This window comes from Nannobrachium achirus, assembly GCF_963921795.1.
Source record: "Nannobrachium achirus genome assembly, chromosome: 11".
NCBI classification, from domain to species: Eukaryota; Metazoa; Chordata; class Actinopteri; order Myctophiformes; family Myctophidae; genus Nannobrachium; species Nannobrachium achirus.
The window spans coordinates 31,195,469-31,222,215 of record NC_137820.1 but is presented as its reverse complement, the minus strand read 5'-3'; the positions used below and the strand labels follow the sequence as shown (position 1 = coordinate 31,222,215).

Sequence of the window (26,747 nt, the reverse complement as noted above, 5' to 3'; positions counted from 1 at the left end):
GACGTCAGTGCCTCGTGAGCCGGTTGACTGTGTAGAACTTGTTTTAGCAGCATATGTGCATTTTCTGGTCTCGTGAGGCATCGTATCACTCTACTGTCGAGTTATGTTAGTCGGTTCAAAAAATATTAGTCCTTTACTATTAAAATTAAGCGGAATATGGTAAGATGTGGACGCAGCTCCGTTCTTACGCAGCCATCTTGGTCGAGCGCGTCACGTGACCCTCATATCTGCTATTTTTCAATAGTTAAAGCATTCAATAACTCTAGGCCCTAAATGGGTTATCATAATGCACACATCCACCTCCTCCAGACGGGTTTGAAAGAAAAATGCGGAAAATGTAGGCGTGATACACAGTTATTTGCTAAATAAACAGTATTATGTTTGTTTTCTGTTGGACATTGCCATGGCAATGACAGCAGCCTCCCACAAGTCGGGGAAATATCAGTTTCCGTTATCAGTTTCATTTATTTATAGTGCAACATCATCCCATGGGGTCTCTTTAACAACTTCATAACAAGTCATACAGTACAATAAAAAACACAATAGCAAAGAATTACACAGTGTAAATGTGTCAGCACATAATCATTAGACAATCAATAGGTGACAGTGCACAGCTGTAACTGTACAAATCAGCAAAAAATAAAGTTTACAACACAGTGTTTAAAAGAACAGGGTAAGTGGGGTAAATATATCGCTGGCAACAGTACAGTCACAAGTACCGGACTATGGATTTGGATATGGATTTTGTCTCCCTGCTCTTCTATTGAGTCATTTAGATCGTGTCAAAGATCTCACCTGGACACCAATTTTGACCTGAGCAACAGACCGGCTCTATTAGCTCAATGATAAAAATGTCAGCACTGGGAACCAGGTTCAAATCCATGCTAGAAGAGGGAACTTACATAGTGCAGCTTTAATTATTGAAGTGGCTCATTTATTCAAATTTCATTTCGCTTGGAGGGAGTCATTTGTTCAAAAACGCAACAATGTTGTTAAACATTTTAAAAAAATCACACCCAATGTGAAGTGAGCGGTGGTCGTGCTTGCATAACTCCTTTAGACTAGGATTTGAGTCTAGGATGTACAGGCTATGCTAAACACACACGTTTTGCTATGGCAAAACGCTGAGGAAAAAGGCTACAGACATGCACGCACAGCCACTCTTAGGAGCGGTTTACCACCGCTCAAAAATATATTATAAAAACAAGTCCTGAAAGTGCCATCCAGAACTACTGTATCACATTATCCTCATTATTGGCCGGAACATTGTAACCCAAAACTCCTTCCGAGTGCCTCGTCAGCCGTGGTTATGTGAGCCACTTAATTACATTAATCCCACTGACGATTCATTTAGATGTTGGCTGAATAAAATGATCCGCGTGGTAAAGAAAGCGCTTCTGACACGCATAAACAAAGTTTGATGAGATTAGATGCTGCAGTAATGTTATTAAATGCATGAGGAGAAGAGGCCAGTCCAGGGCGAACTGGGACCTGCAAGGGCAGGGTCTAAACCTTGAACTGAGGACGAGCTGCTGTGACGCAGTGCTTCTCAAACGTTCTCACGTCCAGGACCCCCAAGTTTGATTTTGATTTGAAAAGGTTTTGTGCCAGGGACCCCCTAGAAGAGAGGATTTGTGTAAAATAAAATATAAATCTAAATTATTCAACATTTTCCAAACATAGCAGCACAATCTGTTTAGCCAGCTCCTTTTAGAACTGAATCCAGAAAGAGTACTAGTGGGTTCATTTAACGTGGATTCTCTTTTATTTGCGACTGAACAACCTTGTCGCTTGAGTGTACGTACGTACTTACGTATTCTGTACAGGAAGTGATGTCAGTGTGATGTCAGTGAGTCGTGACATCACTTCCTGTACGGGGCGGATACACAAGACTAAGAAAGACAAAAAAAGAGAAGAATAAAAAAGAAAAAAGGAGGAGGAGGATAAAGATACCAAAAGGAGAGAGAAGAAAGGGTGGATGAGGTACAATGTGCTGTATCCTCCTCTGATCTGATACGGGGCGGAATATGGGGGCGTCTTCGTCCCACGGGCACGCGCGTTCTCCATATATGGGCATAAAATGAATGCCCCCATATATGGGCATAAAATGGATTGCAGACAGACAGATACAGATATCTCCATATATGGACATAAATGGACAGAGGCAAACAGATGGTCAAAGATCTCCATATATGGGCATAAAATGGACGCAGACAGACAGATACAGATATCTCCATATATGGGCATAAATGGACACAGGCAAACAGATGTTCAAAACGGGTCCTATGACAACAGGTATAATGAGGTTTGCATTAAAGGGGGAACCGGCACTGTGTCTGCAACACAGTTGGAGGCACAGACAGATACTCCATATATGGGCATAAAATGGACGCAGATAGACAGATATCTCCATATATGGGCATAAAATGGACCCAGAACTATAACTGCAGTGATCTCCATATATGGACATAAAATGGACAGCGACATACAGACAGACAGATACAGATAACTCCATATATGGGCATAAATGGACACAGGCAGACAGATGGTCAAAACGGGTCCTATGAAAACAGGTATAATGGGGTTTGCATTAAAGGGCGGGGCATTCATTCCCTATTTACATTGTTCCGAGTTGGCCAGGTCGCCGACTAGACGCTGGGCCGCCCGAAGCTTCTAGTTATTATTAATAAAGGATAAAATAAAATAAAAAAGTCCATATATGGTCATTCCCAGAAAAAGAAACAACCTTTTATGCCCATATATGAAGATTCCTATATTGTCAATATTAAGGACATTATTAAGGATATTATCTCATCAATATTAAGGACATATATGGGCAGCGTTTTCCTCCCTCCGCGTCATCAGCGCCCACACCCTATCAGCGCCCACACCCTAAGTGGGGTTGGCGATAGGGCCTTTCTGTGTGGAGTTTGCATGTTCTCCCTGTGCCTCCTAGGGTTGATACCCTCTTAAAAACATGAACAAACTCCCGCCGGAATGACAACAACTAGAATCGTTAGAGAAACGCTGTGGTTGGCCAGATGGCCAAGAATTGGCGCGACCTCGCCCTTTAGGGTGTGTGTGTGTGTGTGTGTGTGTGTGTGTGTGTGTGTGTGTGTGTGTGTGTGTGTGTGTGTGTGTGTGTGTGTGTGTGTGTGTGTGTGTGTGTGTGTGTGTGTGTGTGTGTGTGTGTGTGTGTGCGTGCGTGCGTGCGTGCGCGTGTGCGTGTGCGTGTGAGCTAACAAAGACTCATTATGGCATTATTGCACTGCCTACACACAACCTGCCCTTTTGCCACAAGTGCCTCGAAAAACCGGTTGCGTTGGGTGTCTGTTTATGTTCTCCATTACACATCCCTGTTGTCCTCACCACCTCCTCCTCCTCTTCTTCCCTTTAGTCAAACCCACCCATCCCTCCTCTCTGCCGGCCAATCGGAGCTGCCTGTCTGGGGTCAGCTGACTCGCAGAGGAGCACGGCGATTGAGCAGCATAGAAATCTTTTTTTCACCACCCAGAAAGAGACAGCAGACACACTGCCAGACACACACACAAACACACACACGCTGGTACAATCAAGTGCCTGCTGCGCGCACGGCTGCACACACACACACTCACACACACACACACACACACACACACACACACAGGAACATGCACGCACGCAAATTGAGGAAGCAGGAATGGTGTAGAGGGGGAAGCAAATCTGCACGTTTCAGTCGCTATATCCTGAATGGATATTCACACGCGCGCGCACACATTACATAGAAATAGATACATACATGTACACACTGTACATAGACTGGGCTTGGTTAAAAAAGGACAGGCAGAAACGGGCAGACTGTTGCGTGTGTTTGGATTTTAAAATAGACCGGTCTATCGGAGGAGGTGGTGTGTAGAGAGACGTGAGGAAGGCGTATTATCTGTGCTGTATGTTTGGCAGGTAAGAGACGTCGCTCTCTCTCTCTCTCTCTCTTAAGTGTTAATAATTTACTGTTGTTGCACAGCCAGTCGTGCAGCCTGCAGCAATGGCATCTTGCGGCTTTATCATTTATTCATTTATTCTTTCATACATTTATTCATTCATTCATCCGTTCAGTCGTTTATTTTTCATCTTTTGCTGTTTTTCATAATGAGAATTCCTTCTCTCTAACTGCTCCTTATCAGATACACCAGTCTGTGACACGTTGTTTGTGTTCTCTCTCTCTCTCTGCGTGTCTTTTTAAAAATGATGTGTGCATAAAACACAGCTTTTATTTTGTGTCGCTGTGTGTGTGCTTACAGTATATGTCTGTCTGTCTGTCTGTTGCTTTTAGTGTGTGTGTGTGTGTGTGTGTGTGTGTGTGTGTGTGTGTGTGTGTGTGTGTGTGTGTGTGTGTGTGTGTGTGTGTGTGTGTGTGTGTGTGTGTGTGTGTGTGTGTGTGTGTGTGTGTGTGTGTGTGTGTGTGTGCGTGCGCGTGCGCGTGTGTGCGTGCGTTTATATGTCTATCTGTCTGTCTGTCTCTTGCTTTTGGTGTGTGTGTGTGTGTGTGTCTTTATGTATGTCTGTCTGTGTGTCGTTCTGTCTGTGTGTGCGTGCGTGCGTGTGCATGTACAGTATGTGCGTGTGTCCCCACAGTCATACACGGTACACAAAGCTCTACTGTGAGGCTTTTTTCATTGGCTGCTAGATTGGATCCATGACGTTCCCCTTTAGCCCGGAGTCCTGGTTTCCCCGTCCCTCTCTCTGGACCTTGTGTCCTCTCTGTGTCCCTCTGTGTCCTCTGTGTCCTCTGTCCTAGCTGTGGCCTTTGGACAGACATGCACAATGCCACCGCATGCGTTGGATTCCCACAGTTTTCCTCTCTTGTTTGGTTAATTCGGTTGCTCGGAGACTGCTCGATGTATCACTAAGAATGGATCAATCTGTTGGCATCCGATAAATGCATGTGTGTAATCCCGGCAGTTTTTATTATGTGCGTGGAAGTGCATGCCTAGGCTGTGTGCGTGCACTCATGGATGTCTCTGTTGACACAGTAAAGTCCTTGGCATTTAAATTCACGGTCTGTGCGCACTGCGAGGGTTTATATCATATTTCATAATTCAAACTGCTGTTTGTTGTTATGTTATGAAGACCTCCACAGTGAGTGTGAATATTACGGCACAATAAATTAAGGTAATTATTTTCGAGGTCGATACTTTTCCACCGCGAATAAAAGCATGAACCTATAGGGGCTGTCAGGATTAGGAACTTTCACTTGACGATTAATTGTCACACAAATATTGCGATTAACGGTTTGTGTCTCTGTCGTTGAACATTGGAACATTTTTTGGCTTTCAGGCTGCGTAAACGAAAGTTGCAAAGGGCAGAATATGACAAATGACAGACATTTAATTATTAAAAAAAAAAGAAAAGATAGATTTATAGCGTAAATAGCCGATCTGTAAAGAAAGTAAGGACATTTCCAGCTCACATAGTTTTTCATTTACCCCTGACGGACAGAGACAACGCGTTTCAACCTTAAGGCCAGACCACACCAATGCAACTCCTTGCAACTAGTTGCAACTCCTTGCACACAAAACAGTTTTAATGTTATAGGACAAGTGGTTGCAAGTAGTTTGCGTGCAACAATTTTATTGCAAGGAGTTGCGACTAGTTGCATTGATGTGGACTGGCCATATAGGTCTTCCTCAGCGTTGTGACAAGACAGTAGGAATTAAGGTATAAATAGTAATTTGATACAAAAAAGATTAAATGAATTATGGGCGCCAACTGTTATCACCTCGAAAGACTAGCAACGAAGACTTGTATCTGTAATTGCATTGGTGTTTCACATAGCATCTGTCCTTTCCTGGTTCCCTTTGAACTTGATTTGCATCATAGTACCATTTATGCCTCACTTCCTGTTGTCTTCAGTGGCGTCAGTTCAGAAAAGGCTAAGGTATGGCAACATCACTGGTGTCTTGCACACGCACCTTAGTGCGCGTGCAAGACACCAGTCATGTTGCCATCACAATGTGATGACATCACACATTGTACTTTACAATACAAACCCCAAAATCAATCCTCCAGTTCTAGGCAACACAGAAGAGGGGGAACTTTTTTTTTAATTTCCACACAACTCCTCTAAGGTATATTAATGACATAGTTCAATATTGAAAATGGGTGGTCTTCCCCTTTAAGACAATAAAAATACAGCCCTCTGTCCATGAGAGAGGTAAATAAAAACTCCTTAAAAGGACTTTCATTGTGTGCCGACTGTAACACTGAGGAATTGACATGGCCCCACGTTAACACGTGACCTTACTGTAGTAGAGGCCTTTTGAATACTTCATTAGTCAGAGATGTAAACAAGCACGTTGACATTTTACACCACTTGTGGGGCGGCCATCATTGCCATAGTGATGTGTCCAGCAGGCACTTCAGGGCAGTCTGCCGTGACCCGCATTACTCATCATCACAAACAGACACACAATCAGTGAAGCCACAGAGGCGTGAATGTCACAGTCACATGCCTGTGCACGTACAGCGCGCGCACACACACACACACACACACACACACACACACACACACACACACACACACACACACACACACACACACACACACACACACACACACACACACACACACACACACACAGAGAGATGGGCAAGCACTTTTCTGTTGTGGCACAACATCATGTCTTTTTGTTTTGTTGGAGGATTTACTTTTGCGGGTATATTTGGCAGATATTTTCCATCGAAAGAGGTGTTTTATGAATTTATAAGCAATTCATCTGTCTTTATATCAATTATTAAAATTTCCATTAGAGTATATTATTTCTGTCGGTCAGAAACCTCCCATCTAACTTTTCTTTTTGAGCGGTGGTCACACCGTCTCCATAGTTTGGCCGTGTGTGTATCCATCTGTGTATCCGTTAGAGATGCGCGGATAACGGTTTTAGCCGCGGTGGACCGCGGTGATCCGCGGTGCAGTCGGATTTGGATCAATCAAATATAATTATTAATTAATTTCGGATATCCGCGGATGAAATAATGCAGGAAATAAATTATGGCCTAATATATCTATCAATAAAAAGCGAAATCTAGGTATGCTTGTGTCTGTGTTAGTGTGTGTTATTTTGTATAATTTGTAAAGTAACCATCATTTTTCATGAGGCAATGTGCATTACCTCTGGTCGCGCTGAAGTGAATCTATCTCAGCTCCATATAATAATAGTCCATATTGTAAAGTACTGTACAGTAGGTAAGTTAAACTTCCCACTAAGTTGCGTTTGTTCCTCTCTCTTTCGCTCTCTCCCTCGCTCTCTCTTTCTCTCGTGTGTCTGACTCTGTCTGCCTGCATGTCTGTCTGCATCGACACGCAGCACCGACTCCAAAAAAAAAAAAGAAAGAAAAAAAGACGAACGGAGACATTCCGTAGGCTAGATCAATGCATTTCTGTGATCGCACAACTAAGAAACTAACAGGGAATAGCCTACCAGAAAATAATATTAGCCTAATAATAAGGGTAATAATAATAATACTTTTGAAGTTGCGGATGAGGATGGTGCGGATTTATAAATTGGATGATATAATTAATGCGGTTGGATAATGGGCGGATGATGAATTTGCGCGGATGGATTCGGATGGCTTCAAAAGCCTATCCGCGCATCACTAGTATCCGTGTATGTATGTATGTAGCCTGCAATACCGTTGAGTTACCAGAGAGGTGCTGTTGAGCCTTGAAATGTACATGCATACACACACACACACACACACACACACACACACACACACACACACACACACACACACACACACAGCCTTGAAATTAATGGACACCACCGCTCGGTTCACACTGGTGTGATTTTTTAATTAAATCCCTACTTGATCAAACTACACAGCATCACACAAAAGCATCAAAAATAGCAGAAGCTCAAAATGCTGCCCATAAGTGTCACGTTTTGAGCTTGTAGATCTGCTACTTTTGCTTTTTTCTTTTTTTTATTGAATTTTGGACAGTATTTCCACCTGACAAAAATAATGTCCTTTATTTAACCAGTGGGCCTTGGCCAAGAAGGCCACATACATACTGTATAGTTTTACAAATAGAAACATTGAAACAAACACGCATAAAAACATGATAATAAGAGCTATAGGGCATTCACGAATAGTGATTTTTAGTATTCAAATTATTCAACCTCAAAGTATTCAAATAGTTGAATATTCGACAGGACTGGCCAAACTGTCAAATATTAAGTAAGCAAGAGGCGAGCATTGTAAAAATAGCAGATCTACATGTAGATCTGCTATTTTCACAATATTTATCTGGAACCGAGTCACATTAAATGTAATACCTACAATTCCAAGTGCTTGTCAGGGTGGGGGTCCCCAGTTCAACTATGTTTATTTTGGGGGTCACGGCCTAAAAAGGTTTGAGAACCCCTGGTATAGAGCATTAACAAATTCATCCACCAGGGGCATTGACAACTCATTCTTATGACTTCCTATCTAGCCAAGCTTTATAAACTATATATATATAAAAAAAAAAAAGGCAAATATTCGACTTCGGTGAACAACGTCGAATAGTGACTTTGATATTCGAATATTTGAATATTTGGTGAATGCCCTAATAAGAGCACACAATTACAAAAAATAAATACAGAGAGAATGTATACAACAAAAAAAGACCATTTAAAAGTAAACAAAAAAATCTAACCTCTGTTCGAAGTGGAGCTGTGTGTGTGTGTGTGTGTGTGTGTGTGTGTGTGTGTGTGTGTGTGTGTGTGTGTGTGTGTGTGTGTGTGTGTGTGTGTGTGTGTGTGTGTGTGTGTGTGTGTGTGTGTGTGTGTGTTGCAGTTGATGCTCAGGGCAGGCTAGACTCAACAGCACCTCTCTGGTCACCCAGGATCATGTGTACCGATTTTTGTGACATTTGAAGAAAATATGTAGGAAAAGGAGCAAAAAGTGTGTTTTGGAGAAAATTCAAGATGGCGGAAAATCTATCCTGGCGCAAATGGGCGTGGCCTATATGGGGAGATGCGTCTTGACCCAAGGAATCCAGGGAAAAAAGAATTTTAATTTTCCGATCTACGGTTCAAGAGTTACGGGGCAAAACGCAAAGTGGGCCGTTATAGCGCCACCATGAGGCCGAGTGATGTAATTATTTTTCGATTCATTCTTAAAATCATTATGAATCTCCTCTCCGAGGTTTGAAACTGTAGCTCCTATGCTTTGCGAGAGAAAAATACTTGAATGTGATGTCTTGCATTGTCCCATTATAAGTCAATGGGGACAATTCAGCGTAGTTTTTTGCCGATTATGTCGCCATTGTAAGGCGGATCGGAAAGAAAGTTACTAGCACACCATTCCCGGCCGAGCCGCACGTTTTGATGTATATATTGCGGGGGTGGCGTAAATGGTGCGGGACTAGTAGCGTGCCGAAGTTTAGGCTACATACAGACACGGACGGACGGACGGACGGACGGAGACCCACACACACGGCCACGTATAGGGAGCTTGTGTTCCACACAGCTCCAAAAACATGCATCACATGGCATGCAGGTATCCCAATTTGTTAAAGTGATCATTTCCAACTAGGAATATCTACGGTACAGTACTGTTCACAGCGAGAACAGTCCTGTATGTACAGAGTACAGTATGTGACACAAGGTGCTCAGGGTTATTTATACACACTATTAGATTGTTCCCCGGTAATAATGATTCCCTGGACACCCTGTTGGTTGCATCATGTGTCATAGGCTTCATCATTTAATGAGCAAACCGTTAAGCAAAGAACAACCTGTAAAAAAACTAACACTTTTTAATCCATTATTATCAAACAGATAGTTCTGTTTGCCTTATCGTACTGCTCTTAGACCAGGGGTCTTCAACGTTTTCAGGCCAAGGACCCCTTAGCCTTAGCTGAGAGAGAGATGAAGCAGGGACCCTCTACATATTGTATAAATGTGTGATTCAGATTGTCATCGATTTCATAGATAGATTCATAGACTTGTTTGACAGCACTGTCATCAGTCCATGTTGGATTCATGTTAATGTGTATTTTCAGACATTTAAACACTTAAATCATCGATATTTTGTAAACTTGGCCTTTCACTATGTATTTTTTTTACCTCTACACCGTCCAAACCTATTTGCCCAAAATAGCCGATCTACAAGCTCTCAACACCTCGCAGCGTGAGGTGTTGAGAGCTTGTAGATCTGCTATTTTTGGCTACAGTTCTCCTCGGAATAGGGATGCAAGGGTACAAATTGTTCATTTTAACAAGCTCACAACGCCTCGCAGCGGCTATTTTAGGTAAAGGGGTTTAGTGTGGAGGGGAAAAAAGAGCAGACTAAGTACAGAGTGAAAGGTCAAGTTTATTAGACGGTTCAAGTGGATAAATATCTGAAAACACAAATTGACATGAATCCAAAATACACTGGTAATTAATTATGCTGTCAAACAATGAAACTATATGGAATCTATGAAAAGGTTGTGGGGGTCCCTGCTTCATCTCTCTCTCAACTAAGGGGTCCTTGGCCTGAAAACATTGAAGACCCCTTGGTATTGACAAAACAGTTTTAGTTTTCTAGCCAGCAATCTAAGCCTTTTTGGTTATTTGTTTGTGTGTGGTTGCCTTCCAGTGGCGTCAGTTCAGAAAAAGGTAAGGTATGGCAACATGACTGGTGTGACATCAGTCATGTTGTCATACCTTAGCAACAGGAATGATACATTTATTTTAAGAAGTTCAATTTTTTTCCCCCCAAAATCTCTATGGTTTCTTGGGCTGGACACGGCAGTCTGGAACAGTTGTTCAAGTGCGACTAAACATGGCATAATATAGTAAACGTGCCACAATTAACAATAATGAATTGCACCTGTGCAACTGACGTGCGGAACCTATATACTATTCTGTCAAGATGGGGAGAATAAAAGTGTGGAGAATATAATTAGAAATACCTTGTTAAACTTTTCATTTGTAGTTATTTTAAAGTAATTTAATAACAGCACAGAAGAGACATTCATGGGTTTATATTTTAAAGTAACTTGTATTCTCCCCCCTGGACCCAGGCTATGGCAGCTGCATACCCCTGCCATACCCAATTGATGCCCCTGTTGCCTCCCCAGGTTGAATGAGGCCGTGCTGCTGGGCATCGACATGGAGCACATGGACGGTTGCTCAGACAAGTCTGTGGGCGACGCCCAGGACGACTGGGACGGCACGGCCAACGAGAACGGCTCGCGGGTGACGGAGGAGGAGAGCGACATGGACCAATGGGACGAGGCGCCGTCCCCGGGGCTGCACGCCACCGCCTATGTGGAGCAGGGCCCCGAGGAGATGGCGGAGGTGAGGGTTATCATTAAAATCACTGAAACGATAGAAAGAGGTAAAAGAAAACATGTTAACACTAGGGCTGTCACGATTATGACATTTTACATGACGATAATTTGTCACTCAAATAATTGCGATTAACGATTTAATTGTGTTTTTGTCGTTGACAATTACATTTCTGCTTATAGGTTGCACATGGTAGATATGACACATAATTACTGACATATTTGACAACTTTATACTTAAAAAAGAAAATCGATAGTGGAAATAGCCGATCTACAAGCTCACAACGCGTCGCGATGCAACGCGTTGTGAGCTTGTAGATCTGCTATTTGCATCTTCTACTTCCTAGTCTTCATATTCTGAGAACTTTAGCCAAAAATAGCAGATCTACAAGCTCACAACGCCTCGCGCTGCGAGGCGTTGTGAGCTTGTAGATCGGCTATTTTTGGTTAAGAGGTTTGGTGTAGAGGAGAAAAAGAGCAGACTAATTCAGAGTGAAAGGTCAAATGTATTAAGTATTGACGGTTCAAGTGGTTAAATATCTGAAAACACAAATTGACATGAATCCAAAATACACTGATAATTGTGCCGTCAAACAATGAAACTATATGGAATCTATGAAAATGTTGTGGGGTCCCTGCATCATCTCTCTCTCGACTAAGGGGTCCTTGGCCTGAAAACGTTGAAGACCCCTGGCTTAGGCAATTGGCACTGGGTGAAAAATGGGTTACAAAAATCGTGGGATAAAAAAAAATAAAAAATAAAAAATGGTGTGTTTGTCCTGTCACCCGTGCAGGCTGGCGAGGCGTCCCAGGTGGAGACGGTGTCGGAGGAGAACAAGGGTCTGATCTGGACCCTGCTGAAGCAGCTGCGGCCGGGCATGGACCTGTCCAAGGTGGTGCTGCCCACCTTCATCCTGGAGCCCCGCTCCTTCCTGGACAAGCTGTCTGACTACTACTACCACGCTGACCTGCTCTCACAGTCAGTATGAAGCCCTGTTTAGACCTGCTCTCCCAGTCAGTATGAACCTCTGTTTAGCAGTGTTGTTTTTGACAGCAAATTCTGATTTAGTTTTAGTCATAGTCTTTTGAATACAATCTCATTTAGTTTTAGTCATAATTTAGTCTCCTGAAAAGTTTTAGTTTTGGTCTAATTTTAGTCGACTAAATATCATGAGATTTTAGTTGACTAAATCTACAGTTGATTTAGTTAACTAAAATGTATTTTGGCAGGCCTTGATGGCATCGTAATGACTGATTTTACACTTGGTTGCATGCTGAAAATAGCCGATCTACAAGCTCACAACGCGTCGCGCTGCGACGCGTTGTGAGCTTGTAGATCTAACTGTTAAAAAAATTGCAGATATTCAAACTTACAGCACGGAGTGCCATGAGTTCGATAATATTTTTAGTTTTTGTTGCATTCCTAAGACAATAATTTGATTACAATAAATGTACCCCCAATGATTCCGGATGGGGACCCAAATGCATTCGGGTCCCCATCCAGAATCAGTGGGGGTAAATTAACTATAATCAATTTTTCTGTCTTAGTAATGCGACAAATACAAAACAATATGCTCCATGCTGTGAGAAATCAATAGAAAAAAATACATTTTGGGGGTGAACTACTCCTTTAAGTAAATGTACTCAGTTAGTGTACACCACTGTTTGTTTCACCTGGAATGAAGTTGTGTAATAAATGATGTGTCTGTTTATTGTCCTCCATCTCAGAGCTGCGCTGGAGGAGAGCGCGTACGGACGCATCAAGCAGGTGTTGAGATGGTACCTGTCTGGGTTCTACAAGAAGCCCAAGGTAACTCATTATGTTGTACTGTATTTTAGACCTGGATATTTATAGCTGTCACCATTACACATTTTACTTGACAATAATAATTGTCACTATTTAATTAGTGTATATACTTTGTTGTACCAAAAAATAGCAGATGTACAAGCTCACAGCACTGCGACACATTGCATTATCGTCTCTGTTGGGTGGAAACCAAAAGTGTTACATTTCAGGATTCATATTCAAAAGCATCAAAAGTAGCAGATCTACAGTACACTGTTTTTTTTCCACAGTGACACTGGGCCATGACGATCGGCCGCGGTTAGGATTTTTCATTTCTGTGTGAAAATAAACATACTGTCCGCCATTTCAAGACCGTGAAATTCCACAACATGGACACGATAGTGGCTTCTTCAAAAAAAAAAAAAAAACGCAAGTCAATGGCGGCACTCCAAATAATTACCAAAATAATGGCATCCTATGTGTTAATTTCCCAAAAAACAGTGTGCAGATACAGTATTAACGATGTCATCCTTAACCCATTTAGGCATAGAATTATTGAATGCTTTAACCAGTGAAAAATAGCAGATATACAAGCTCACAGCGCGGCACCGAGTGCCGCGCTGCAAGCTTGTAGATCTGCTATTTTTGAAAAAGTCATGAAAATGTGTGCAAATCTTTGCAAATATATGTATTTTCAAATCGAATGTTTGTAACTCAAATTTTGCTTCTGGGTGGTCCCTGGAACTAGATATTTTGAGATGGGGGTCCGTGGCCAAATACATATCATTTTGGGGGTCCTTCACATGAAAAGGTTTGAGAACCACTGACATAGTGGTCTCTCAACTTAAGAACAGACTAGCTGAGCTCCAGTTAAGTGAAAAGGAGCTTTTCTTTGACGATGGCTAGCCAGATTGCTGACATAGAAACATAGGTTTTACAAAAAAACATAGAAGGATTGAAAAGACACTTCGGGTCAAAATTCAAATTTTTCAAAAATAGCAGATCTACAAGCTTGCGCTGTGAGCTTGTATATCTGCTATTTTTCAATAGTTAAAGCATAAAATAATGATACACAAAATGTGTACCCGTTCTAAATGGGGTTTTAATGTTGTTATTGTTGCAGGGTCTCAAGAAGCCTTACAATCCAATCCTGGGAGAGACGTTTCGCTGCTGCTGGCTTCATCCCGAGACCAACAGTTGTACCTTCTACATCGCAGAACAGGTTAGACTTGTCTCTCGTAGCCTATGCACACGCAGTATCTCATCACAACCATTTTTATAATATACTGCATGGTTCTCAAAATGAGAACAATTAAGTTGTATCTACAATGAAGTTCTTAGTAAAAAAGCTGTCAAGATAATAAATGACCCCTCTCACCCACTCCATAGGGAGTTCGATTTACTTCCCTCTGGTAGACGCTATAGACCAGCTTGGGCGCACCGTAGCCGTAATATTTTTAAAAATGCATTCATTCCAAATGCCATTAAGGCTGATCTGCCTGTTTTTTTACATATGCCTTTGTTGTCCTTCTGGTTGCCTTAAAGATGCTTTGTGTGTAATTGTTTGTTGCTGTTATGTTGTTTTTAATGTTGTGAATGTATATGAGACTAAAGACAAATCTCCACATTGTGGACAAATAAATGAAACTAACTAACTAACTAACTAACTAACTAAATGACCCCATAACACTGAGAGCGTTAATAGATTGGTGTAGAATATTGCCTATTTTCACTGACATGGCATGCTTTATGTTTGCCTTTTGGGCGGGCCGTGATGGCATCGCAATGCCTGATGTATTAAACATGGCAGACCCAATCTTCTAGATCGGCTATTTTCAACATTTCTAACATAAAATGACTTGTCTTTTAGTTCAGTTGGATCTCTTCTCCACTAGTCCGTCCCTAACATTCAAGTCTGGTTTCTGTTTGTCAACAACAGGGGTCCTCAGAGTTACTACAGGGGGTCCTCCAAATCTTTGTGCCAAAAATAGCCGATCTACATCGGCTATTTTCGGCAAAGAGGTTTGGTGTAGAGGGGAAAAAGAGCAGACTAAGCGCAGAGTGAAAGGTCAAGTTTATTACGTATTGACGGTTCAAGCGGTTAAATATCTGAAAACACAAATTTACTTGAATCCAAAACACACTGATGATTGTGCTGTCAAATCAGGAAACTATATGGAATCTATGAAATGGTTGTGGGGGTCCCTGCTTCATCTCTCTCTCAACTAAGGGGTCCTTGGCCTGAAAATGTTGAAGACCCCTGCTCTACAACATTGCCAATATATTCATTCATAGTTTTAGTCATCATAGCTTAGTTTTTATTTTGTTTTCGTCAGTGGAAAAAAGGTACACTATGATATGAATATTTTCAGTCACAGTTTTTGGCCACAAAACGAACACCACAACATCAAACCTACAGAACCTTTACACCTCTCTCTCTCTCTCTCTCTCTCTCTCTCTCTCTCTCTCTCTCTCTCTCTCGCTCTCGCTCTTGCTCTCTCTCTCTTTCTCGCTTGTCACACCAGGTGTCCCACCATCCGCCCATCTCTGCCTTCTACATCTGCAATAAGAAGGATGGTTTCTGCATCAGTGGCAGCATCCTGGCCAAGTCCAAGTTCTATGGTACGTATTATGGGTGTAACAATATAGTAACAGAATCGAAAAATCGATTTTAATTTGCAATCGATATGCAAAAGCATATATCGTACCGTTTTGGCTTTGTAATGTATCGGTATCGTTTTGCAGTGCAAGTAATTTATTTTATGGAAACTAAGTATTTGTGCCTTGTACAGATTATGAAGGAGAGGTGTAAACAAGAAAAAGGAATTCCAGTAAATGCCAGCCAACAGAAACCCTGCCTTTAACACTCTGTGTTTTCCCCCCTCCTCCGACTGAAGGTAACTCTCTGTCAGCCATCTTGGACGGGAGAGCCAAGCTGCTGTTGCTGAACAGGGATGAGGAATACATCATCACTATGCCTTACGCCCATTGCAAAGGTAACTGGTTCTACCAAAACATATCACTTATGCTGCCTTTTAATTCTTCTTTTTAAAAGCAAGTTCTCCAGCACTTTAAAGGAGTAGTTCACCCCAAAAATTACACTTTTTCTATTGATTACTCATGCCATGGAGAGTAGAGTTCAATAATATTTTTTGTTTTTTGTCACATTCCTAAGAGTAAATTTACCCCCATTGATTCCGGATGGGGACCCGTTTCGAAACGGGTCCCCATCCGGAACGAATGGGGGTAAGTTTATTGTTATCACATTTTTGTCTTAGGAATGCGACAAAAAACTAAAAATATTATTGAACTCTAGTCTCCATGGCGTGACTAATCAATAGAAAAAAAGTCATTTTGGGGGTGAACTACTCCTTTAACTCAAGTAAAGTTTTCACGGAGCAACTTCCACTTTGACCAGCAGTGTCTGTACTGTGACTCAAGTTTTGGTTTGTCCTCCACTGGCCATCTTCTTACATTTGCCATTATTATGGCGAACATTCACCAACATGTCATTTGCTACTCATGGTTATGGATGTCAGGCTGACATTTGTTCATTTGGCACAGTTATTTCTCCACACACATTTGGGGACAGGAAAAGATGTCTTTGTACAAAACAGTGGCTCTCTTATTTTCCCATCTCGGTTGCAGTTCAGCTGAAACCGTAAGTTTATAAGCTGTGACAAAATGTTGTGTGTCTCTCTCTGTCCCCTGATGACCATGTGTCCACGCTAACTGCTGTGGTCACACACCATTACATGTGAAAAAGGCCCAGCATTGAAGAAGGAATTAATGGATTAAAGTTCTCAGTCGCCACGACTGACTTCAGTCATTTGGATTCCATAGAAGTCAGCATGTCTTCTGTGGAAGCATGTAAACACACTGAAAATAGCTGAGCTACAAGCTCACACCATGTCACAGCGCGGTGTGTTGTGTTGTTCATGTTAAGATTAAAGCGTATTTGAGGTGGTCAAACTAGCAATGGAATACATGTTCAGGAGCATCTTCCATAAACACGAATGGTCTCAGAAATGTCATAAAAGCACAGGTTAAAGCAGTGTTTCTCAACCACTGTGCCTGGGGACCTTTGGTGTGCCCCTGAGAAGGGTCAAGTGTGCCCCTTGAAACTGCTTGAAAGACAGTATTTTATTTATCTTTTTAAAAATGATTTAAACTAGTGAAAACAGCCGATCTACACAGGTGTTGTGTGCTTGTAGATCTGCTGTTTTCACTACTGTTGTTCGACAGCCTTGTATGATGAAACAGGGCTTTACTTTGGAAAGAAACTTACAAATTTGAAACTTGGAAATACAAGGTTTCTTCCCGACAGTGACGATATTTACACCCCCGTATTATGTTTGTGTGCCCATGGATTCTTGGGACATGAAAAGTGTGCCCATGCAGAAAAAAGGTTGAGAAACACTGGGTTAAAGCATCAGTTTGGACGAGTGTACGGTATATAGAACAGCAGCAACATATAGGTTAAGAATGATAATACCTAAACATCATCATCACTTGAGTTTTAATTGTTTATTTTATTCCATGGGAATTTAATTGCGGGTTAAAGTTTCCTTTTATACTCTGAATGTACTCAATAAAATCTATCATAATGTTCTCTCTGCCAGGTGATTGAATTAGCAGGGAGGGAATGAGCACACAGTGATTAACACTCGTCGCCATGGTGATTTGAACAGTAGCATTTAGCCTTGGCGTTGCGTGCAAACGCATGCGTCTCCATGACTCCTGTGAGCCCTCGTTTAGGTTTGCTGATGAAGTTGAACTGCATAGTTTTCCATTTGAACAAACCGTTTACTTTCATAGTTTCATTGCGGTGCTGGACCGTATTTTAGACTTAAATGACAATTTCATGTTTTAGATAGTAATTAGAGAAAAGAAAAGACGAGTGTTAATTTCTTTTCATTTACAAAGTGGCTAATTAGGTCTTTATAGACACAATAAGCCGGAACGATTGTGACATATTGGGAGCTGGTAGGCCTACAGTAAGACATTTCCGACTTAGTGTGTAAAAATAAATAATTAGCCTCTTGTACGCATGCCCCCACCCACTAAAAGAAATCGCTAAAATGATAGAAAGCAGTAAATTAAAAAGAAAATGTAACACTCGTCTTTTCTTTTCTAAAAACATGAACGAACCCTTGTTGTAAAAAAAACAAAGTTGTCCTTTAAGCTGTCAGATATGTTCTGAGAATTTGTATTTAGAGGGCTTCAATGTTTACCATACAACGTCAAATCTTTTCATTCGGATTTCAACACTAAAACGTTATTGTCCAGGGATCCACTTTGCTCAGTAGTGCTACTAGTGACCAGTAGGCGGCGCTAACGCTACACTCTCCATGTCCAGGTATCTTGTATGGAACAATGAGCCTTGAACTGGGAGGGAAGATCACAATCGAGTGCGAGAAGACCAGGTGTGCTGCAGAGCTGGAGTTCAAACTGAAGGTAACTAAACGTAATGCAAGACAGTGTGACTGAACTGCTGTTCCATTAGTCCTTTCATTTATCATTTCAAACCTTTATCTATGCTCGAGAGAGGCTCTCACTTTAATGACGAGGCAATGGTCATAATAATCAGACATAATAATCCAGTGAGCCAAATGTAGATCATTAAGAAGCCTCCTATTAATTTAAAATGTTCTAGGATTTAATCCTGATGTCACAATTGTGGACAAGTTTGAACTTTCTTTTAAAGTTTAACAAACATTTCAGATAGTCTAAAATAGTGTTGACCATTGTCAATTAAGTATATACAGTATATATCAGTACTGTATATAGTATACTATATACACAAGACAGCTGCGGGTTTGTTAAATTAACACTAAGGGTTTAGATTGGGGTCCCAGGAGGGCTGGGGTTTGTGTGTGGTTTTGAAGAAAGGGAGGAATCTTTGATATGGTTGGGGACTGCATTGCAGAGGGAGGGGGCAGCAACAGAGAAAGCCCAGTCCACCCAGGTACAGTACTTGGCCTTTGGGACATCCAAGAGGTTGGCAAGAGCTTGTTTATCGTTTTTAATTCATCTCTCTGTAAATCTGGACAAGCCTAAACAAATATTAGAACACCTAGAGTGAATAAAAGGCAGACGTTACCCTTGTGTAGCCAGACAATTGGAGATCTCTGCCTACCAATCTTCTGTGGAAATGTAAATTCGATGCAAAACCTACACCCTCTGCTCTGAAAACCCAATCCTGATACCACCTGGGACCAACCTAAAAGTGTTTGTATTGGTTTGTGCAGCATTGTTTGTTTTAAAATGTTGAAACCTTTTCCCCACCCAGTTCTATCAGTACCAGTTGTGTTACTAGTATAAGTTATCTGGACAGGGTTACACCACCTCACACTAAGTTAAAACTTAGCCTAGTTGTAACGTAAATCTAAGTCAAGACTTACACATAAAGACTTACACCCTAATTTCAGCTGTTGCACCACACAAATTTGTTCTAACGCATCTCTAAGTAACTACTAAATATTTACACCAGCCTTTGGGAAGCACTAAGTCCTTACTAAGTAACCTATCCCAATGGGAGTAGGCCAACTACACCTATAACTACTAACGTGGCAGACAGCATTATATCGGCTATTTAATTGAATTATATGACGTCATTATGAGGTCATTTTATGCGACTACACATTATTTTAAGAACAGTTTACTCATCACTAGTTACGTTATGCCTTAAGCAGTCGTGGTGCAACACACGTTAGTAACTCACTTAGTTACAAACTAACGAGTAGTTACTAAGCCTCTAGTAAGGACTTTACTCCCTAACTTAGGATAGAACTTACGTTCTGGTGGTGCAACTAGCTCCTATAGGGACGGCATCATTATCAATAAGTAGGGCTGTTTAATGATCACCTCCCCTACCCTGGAGAAAATAACCCTCAAAATAAACTTAGAATAAAAGCTGCGTTTTAGTCTTCTTTTTATCGTTTTTTTGTTTAGTCCACTGTGAGGTGAAGGTGTTAATGTTAAATGGATGATCTTCTCTCCACACAGCCCTTCCTTGGAGGCTCCTGCTCTGTGAACCAGATCTCTGGGAAGATCCACATGGGAGAGGAGCTGATGGCTACCGTGGACGGACACTGGGTGAGAGCAGCGGGACTCACATTTCATATCCTCGCAGTCGGGGAAGAAACCTCTTATCTCCATATTTTAACTTTGTGTGTGTTTTTTCGTAAATTAACCCCCTGTCTTCAACAGGGGGTCCGGGACCCCTAGGGGGTCCTCAGAGTTACTACAGGGGTGGCAGCCAAATCTTTGTGTGATAGGATCATGTGTTTTACATTAACCACTTGAACCCTAGCATCCCTATTCTGAGTGGAACATTAGCCAAAAATAGCAGATCTACAAGCTCACAAGTCACAACACCTCGCAGCGCGAGGCGTTGTAAGCTAAGACAAATTGCATAGTTGTTTTTGTTGACGTGTTTGTTTGTGTCCAGGACGGCGAGGTGTTCATCAGTGAGAAGAAGACAGGCCAGCAGGAGACCCTGTGGAGCCCCACCCCGGAGGTCCGACAGCGCCGCCTCAAGAGGCAGGTGGTGCTGCTGGAGCAGCAGGGAGAGGCAGAGTCTGAGAGGTACTGTTTCTAGCACTCACAGAACTGTCCCTTTAACCCATTTAGGGCCTAGAATTATTGAATGCTTTAACCAGTGAAAAATAGCAGATATACAAGCTCGCAGCGCGGCACCGAGTGCCGCGCTGCAAGCTTGTAGATCTGCTATTTTTGAAGAAGTCGTGAGCAAATCTTTGAATTATGTATTTTTAAAGCGAACGTTTGTAACTCAAATTTTGCTTCTGGGTGGTCCCTGGAACTAGATATTTTGAGATGGGGGTCCGTGGCCAAATAAATATCATCTTCACATGAAAAGTTTGAGAACCACTGACATAGTAGTCTCTCAAGTACAGACTACCTGAGCTCCAGTGAAGTGAAAAGGACCTTTTCTTTGACGATGGCTAGCCAGATTGCTGACATAGAAACACAGGTTTTTCAAAAAACCTTAGAAGGATTCAAAAGACACTTATAGAATTGGGTCAAAATTCTAATTTTCACGATTTTTCGAAGCAGATCTACAAGCTCGAGTGCCGCGCTGTGAGCTTGTATATCTGCTATGTTTCAATAGTTAAAACATAAAATACTGATACACAATACAGTGTACCCGTTCTAAATGGGTTAAGGCACTTTTATTTATAAGTTGGCAAGATATACTGTATAGCGCACTTCGGCATGTGCACTTTGGTGTCGAGCCTTCATCAGTGCTGTGTGCTGTGGGCAACTGTAATTAAAACTAGACCAGGTCAACCTGGTTGTGCCAGACCCCGGTTCTGCCAAGATCATTTATGACATCATGCCTTTTGTAGGCATGTCATCATCATGTCATCATCATATATACCCTTTATATAGAAAACCCGGACAGACAGACCGACATTTGCTTATGTAGGCCTACCCATTTCATGGGTCTGGCAACAACTTCCAACCAACTTGTACAAAAAGTGCAATCACAACTCAAAGTCATACAAAGCAAATCCATTATACACACCAGTCCTTGAATACATACAGTATAAGCACATATAATCCATTGTCCAATAATGTGTTGGAACAGCACAAAGTGAACTTCACTCAGGTATCTAGTTTGTTGCATTCCGACTTTCTTAGCCTGTGTTATTAAAGAAAAATGGGCGACAATGGCCAGAACTCAATTGAAAATTGATAATCGAAAATCGACAAAAGTGTCAGTTTTCAAGATGTTTTGGCCATTATCTCTGGAACGTAAGGTTCAGTTTGCCCAGTTCAAAGCCTTTTGGATGGTGATTGGTGACTTTGAGGACATTAAAGGAGTAATTCACCCCCAAAATGACTTTTTTTCTATTGATTACTCATGCCATGGAGAGTAGAGTTCAATAATATTTTTTGGGTTTTGTCCCATTCCTAAGACAAAAATTTGATTCGAGTAAATTTACCCCCATTGATTCCGGATGGGGACCCGTTTCGAAACGGGTCCCCATCCGGAACGAATGGGGGTAAATTTATTGTTATCACATTTTTGTCTTTGGAATGCGACAAAAAACTAAAAATATTATTGAACTCTAGGCTCCATGGCGTGACTAATCAATAGAAAAAAAGTCATTTTGGGGGTGAACTACTAAGCATTAAGGTTTCTCGGATTCTCTGGGCTGAATTTATGGTAATTGTTTGGGCCAGGCGGGGCCTCGGGCCCCTCTGGCCGGCCCAGTACGGCCCAGTCAGGGACAGGCCTTCATTTTCAGGCCTGTTGAGAACTCTAGTGTGTCCTTGCCCTCCCAGGCTGTGGCGGCATGTGACCAGGGCCATCGGGGAGCGGGACCAGAACCAGGCCACCCAGGAGAAGTTTGTCCTGGAGGAGGCTCAGAGGAGAGAGGCCAAGGAGAGAGGAGACAAGCCCTACAACTCACGCCTCTTCCACCTGCACCCCGTCACCAACGAGTGGACCTACAAGCACATAGAGTACGTATGGATGGATGGATGGATGCACTCGCACACCATGCAACAGTCATTCACACATACACATTTTACGGGTCCATTTGGTTCCATCTGTACACGCTCAGAGTTATGGGGAAATCGCGACATCTGCTGGGCCAATAATAGGGCAACCCGGGAAATAAGCTTCAATTCCAGTGCCGGTGCTTTGCCCACTGGTTTAAATGAGATGGTGTTGTTGTCTTGTGTGCAGCACGCAGCCATGGGACCCAGAGACCTGCTTGGTCCAGTACGAGAAGGATGGCGTGGTCCACACCCAGGAGAAGTCCCGACACAGACGACACAACGGCCTCTCCTACAGTCACCCCTGGTCCAGCAAAAAGAAGGTTACTGAACACACACACACACACACACACACACACACACACACACACACACACACACACACACACACACACACACACACCCCTGTGTGTTACTATACTTGAGGACATCATCATTTTAGGACAGCAATTTTACGAATGCCATTTTTTATACATTTCGCCATTTCTATCCATAAGCCTAATACCGAAAAATAGTTGTAGATCAGATATTTGTAGGTGCATGACACAGTTGGCAAGCAACTAAGTGAAAATCATGTTCATTCCTAAGCCTAACCTCTAAATGTCTTATCCTGAGCCTAACAACAAACCTGAATATTTTTCTAATAGTAAACATATCTCTTAAAAAACTTTTTTTTGTGAGGACTAGGAAAACTGTCCTCACAACGTCCATTTCTCACATTCTACTATACTTTTGGGGACATTTTAGTCTTCACAAGTACACACACACACACACACACACACACAAACACACACACACACACACACACACACACACACACACACACACACACACACCTCTTCTCGTGTTTGCTTGCAGACGGGTTCATGTTGAACACACTCGGCTAGCTACCGTAGCTAGCATGTCGCATCAGCCTTCCAGTTGTTTGTTAATCCGGACAGCTGTAGCTGTTGTGTAACGTGTGTGTGTGTGTGTGTGTGTGTGTGTGTGTGTGTGTGTGTGTGTGTGTGTGTGTGTGTGTGTGTGTGCGTGTGCGTGTGCGTGCGCACCAGGCTGAGATGAACGGCAAGCGCAGGAAGACCAGCACTCAGCCATCCACATGCAGTCAGAACACAGAGAGCAGCAGCACCACGCCAGAACCTGCACACGAGTCCTCTGGGGACGAGGGTAAGACACATGGTCCTTCGAGCCGGATCTCCTTCACCCCTATTACTACTTCACCAGGTTTAAGTCCTGCTTGGACACCATTGCAGCGGGTCTTGCCCAGGTTTAGATGACCAGTCGAACAGCCATGGTTATCATGGTTAATATATTTATATATATACATTTGTATAATGTTTTTGGTATTATTTATCGGTTATAATAATTGGCTATTTTCCTGCAAAAGCTTTCACCACAATGTGGACGCTGGGGTTCTAAGTGGTTTAATGCTCCTTGCTTTTGCAGAGTTCTCAGACCAGTGCACACGCTGCATGAAGGAAGGACAGGACATCGCCTTGATAGAAGCCTCCATCACATCCATACAGAAAACACAGCAGGATATCCAGAGGTGAGGAGAGCACACGCACACGCACACACACACACACACACACACGCGCGCGCACACACACACACACACACACACACACACACACACACACACACACACACACACACACACACACACACACAGGGGTGTCGCACCTGGGTACAAGGATTCACTGTGGGCCCCCCCATGAATGTTCTTCATAGGGGGGAGGGTTTAACCCATTTAGACTGGGAACGCATTCTTCTTTGCTTTAACTATTGAAAAATAGCAGATATACAAGCTCACAGCGCGGTACCGAGTGCTGCGCTGCGAGCTTGTAGATCTGCTATTTTTGGAAAAATCTTGAAGCTTTGTGCAAGTTTTTTTTTTTTAAAACCTATGTTTCTATGTCAGTGGTGCTCAAACTTTTTCATCTGAAGGACCCCCAAAATTATATGTATTTGGCCACGGAACCCCATCTCAATATATTTAGTTCCAGGGACCCCCCGGAAACAATATTTGAGTTACAAATGTTTGTTTCAAAGATTTTCACCCTGGCTTTTGCTTTTTGCGCCTTCAACCTCCGAAAATGCTGTATATCTGACATTTCATTTTGCAGATTTCTTGCGGAAGTCATGTGTGTGTTTTGGTGTTGTTCCAGGAACCTGGTGTCTCTGGGTCGTCAGCTGACCCGGCAGCGCGCCGCCGGCGGTGCCGAGGACGGAGTGTCGCTAACGGGACGCCACTGCCTCATGCTGTGTGTCCTCCTCCTCTCACAGCTGCTCATCAACTACGTCTTCACCTGAACTTCCCTGAGCCCCCCTAAAGGACCCCCATCGGCCCACCCCACCCCACACCACCCCAGCACTGATCACACCCCCACCCGCACTTCTCACAGAAACACACGAACACTGTAAAGGGCGATTTATACCTGTTCTCGCCGAAAATAGCTGATCTACAAAAGAAGTAGTTGTAGTGTTGTTGTTGGGGTCGTTCACCAGTTGGTTCAGTTTGAAGGGATTTGTTCTTGTTTTTAGTTTTTAGTTAGTTTTTTTTTTTTGGGGGGGGGGGGGGGGGGAATGGTTGAGCGGTTTAACTTGGTCGTTTCCTCAGAGGTTATCGTTCCGTTTTACTTTGTGTGGAAACTCTGCGGTGGTGACGTGAGGTTCAGTGAGTCAGTCGATCCATTTATTCTTTTAAATGTAATAATCTTTTAACAATATTAAGATTTGTATTTATTTATTTATCTAAAAAGTGGATACCCTAAAACGGAGGATTTCGCTGCGTAATAAGATCAATTTTGATGTATCAAAACTACATCGAAACTACATTTGTTAAAGGATGTTACAGCGATGATAAGAGCAAGGTGGGGGGGCTACATACTCCATTATACTGCCAACTGAACTTTGTTCTGTCCTCCCCTGCTCAGTAATCGGATCGAATTAATCACAGCTGTGTGCAGTTTGCTACTTTCATCTCCAGATGCTTGGAGCGTTGTTGTACAATCAGCAGTAGGTCGGGAGTGGCTTAGTGTCGGTATCAGCCGGGAACGCGCGGCTGTCCCCATTACTATGTGCCAGTCAGCTGGGAGATGGATTGCTGAGGTGGAGCGCCACACCTACCATCAGCTCCCAGTCTTGCCGCACGCTGTGCTACTCATACGCTGAGTTGGCGGTGCCAGGGATCGTACCCATGATAGAGCAGTGTTTCTCAACCTTTTTTCTGCATGGGCACACTTTTCATGTCCCAAGGGGCACACCAACATAATACGGGGGTGTAAATATCGTCACTGTCGGGAAGAAACCTCGTATCTCCTTGTAAGTTTCAAATGTGTACGTTTCATCGCAAAGTAAAGCCCTGCTTCGTCATACAAGGCTGTCGCACAAAAGTAGGGAAAACAGCAGATCTACAAGCACACAACGCCTCGCACCGCGAGGCGTTGTGTGCTTGTAGATCGGCTGTTTTCACTAGTTTAAATCATTTTTAAAATGATAAATACAATACTGGCTTTCAAGCAGTTTCAAGGGGCACACTTGACCCTTCTCAGGGGCACACCAAAGGTCCCCAGGCACAGTGGTTGAGAAACACTGTCTTGGAGCTCTACCGACTCAGCTACCCGGACACCAAGCGTGGTTCTGTTTTTAACCTGGATCTGGTGTGCTGTGGGGGACGTTTTGTCATGGAGGTGTTGGGTCTATGGAGGTATTTTGTATTTTTGCCTGGTCAGGATAAAGGAGTGGATAGAGACTTTAGTTCATCTCGCCTCGTGTTTCCAAGCTGCTTTCACTGCTGCCTGGTCTGAATGTACAAATACAACATAAATACTGTACATCACAACCACCACAACAAGGACCAATCAATCACACTGTCCCGAAAAACACAGTTCGGACAGTGAAGACATCCAGGTGTGCTGGAGTTCTGAGGCTGCTCATCAGAACCTCTTCTTATTGATGTCATTTTGTAGTTCTACCCCATAAGAACACATTTTGTAGTGATTTACCCCATAAGAACACAAGTTGGGACATGGGATGGTAGCGTGTTACCGTAGCCCCCCCCCCTTTAAAAAGCTCTTCTATTGGTGTTAAGCGTCATCATCGTCACACCTGTGAAGGACCGGTTTG

At 42.7% G+C, this 26,747-nt stretch overlaps 1 protein-coding gene across 1 annotated transcript in view; it reads left to right on the top strand.

The window, feature by feature from the left end:
• osbpl5 (oxysterol binding protein-like 5) overlaps nucleotides 1–26,017 on the top strand; it is a 147,933-nt gene extending 121,916 nt beyond the window's left edge. Inside the window, exons 9-22 of the mRNA XM_080737698.1 lie at nucleotides 11,093–11,312; nucleotides 12,097–12,281; nucleotides 13,031–13,112; nucleotides 14,212–14,310; nucleotides 15,614–15,710; nucleotides 15,986–16,084; nucleotides 18,448–18,545; nucleotides 20,097–20,186; nucleotides 20,542–20,678; nucleotides 22,404–22,583; nucleotides 22,810–22,942; nucleotides 23,672–23,786; nucleotides 24,066–24,168; nucleotides 24,788–26,017. Coding sequence (XP_080593824.1) covers nucleotides 11,093–11,312; nucleotides 12,097–12,281; nucleotides 13,031–13,112; nucleotides 14,212–14,310; nucleotides 15,614–15,710; nucleotides 15,986–16,084; nucleotides 18,448–18,545; nucleotides 20,097–20,186; nucleotides 20,542–20,678; nucleotides 22,404–22,583; nucleotides 22,810–22,942; nucleotides 23,672–23,786; nucleotides 24,066–24,168; nucleotides 24,788–24,932 — 1,783 coding nt within the window. The 3' untranslated portion in view covers nucleotides 24,933–26,017. The remainder of the gene's footprint in view (nucleotides 1–11,092; nucleotides 11,313–12,096; nucleotides 12,282–13,030; nucleotides 13,113–14,211; nucleotides 14,311–15,613; nucleotides 15,711–15,985; nucleotides 16,085–18,447; nucleotides 18,546–20,096; nucleotides 20,187–20,541; nucleotides 20,679–22,403; nucleotides 22,584–22,809; nucleotides 22,943–23,671; nucleotides 23,787–24,065; nucleotides 24,169–24,787) is intronic.
• The last annotated feature ends 730 nt before the right edge of the window (nucleotides 26,018–26,747 follow it).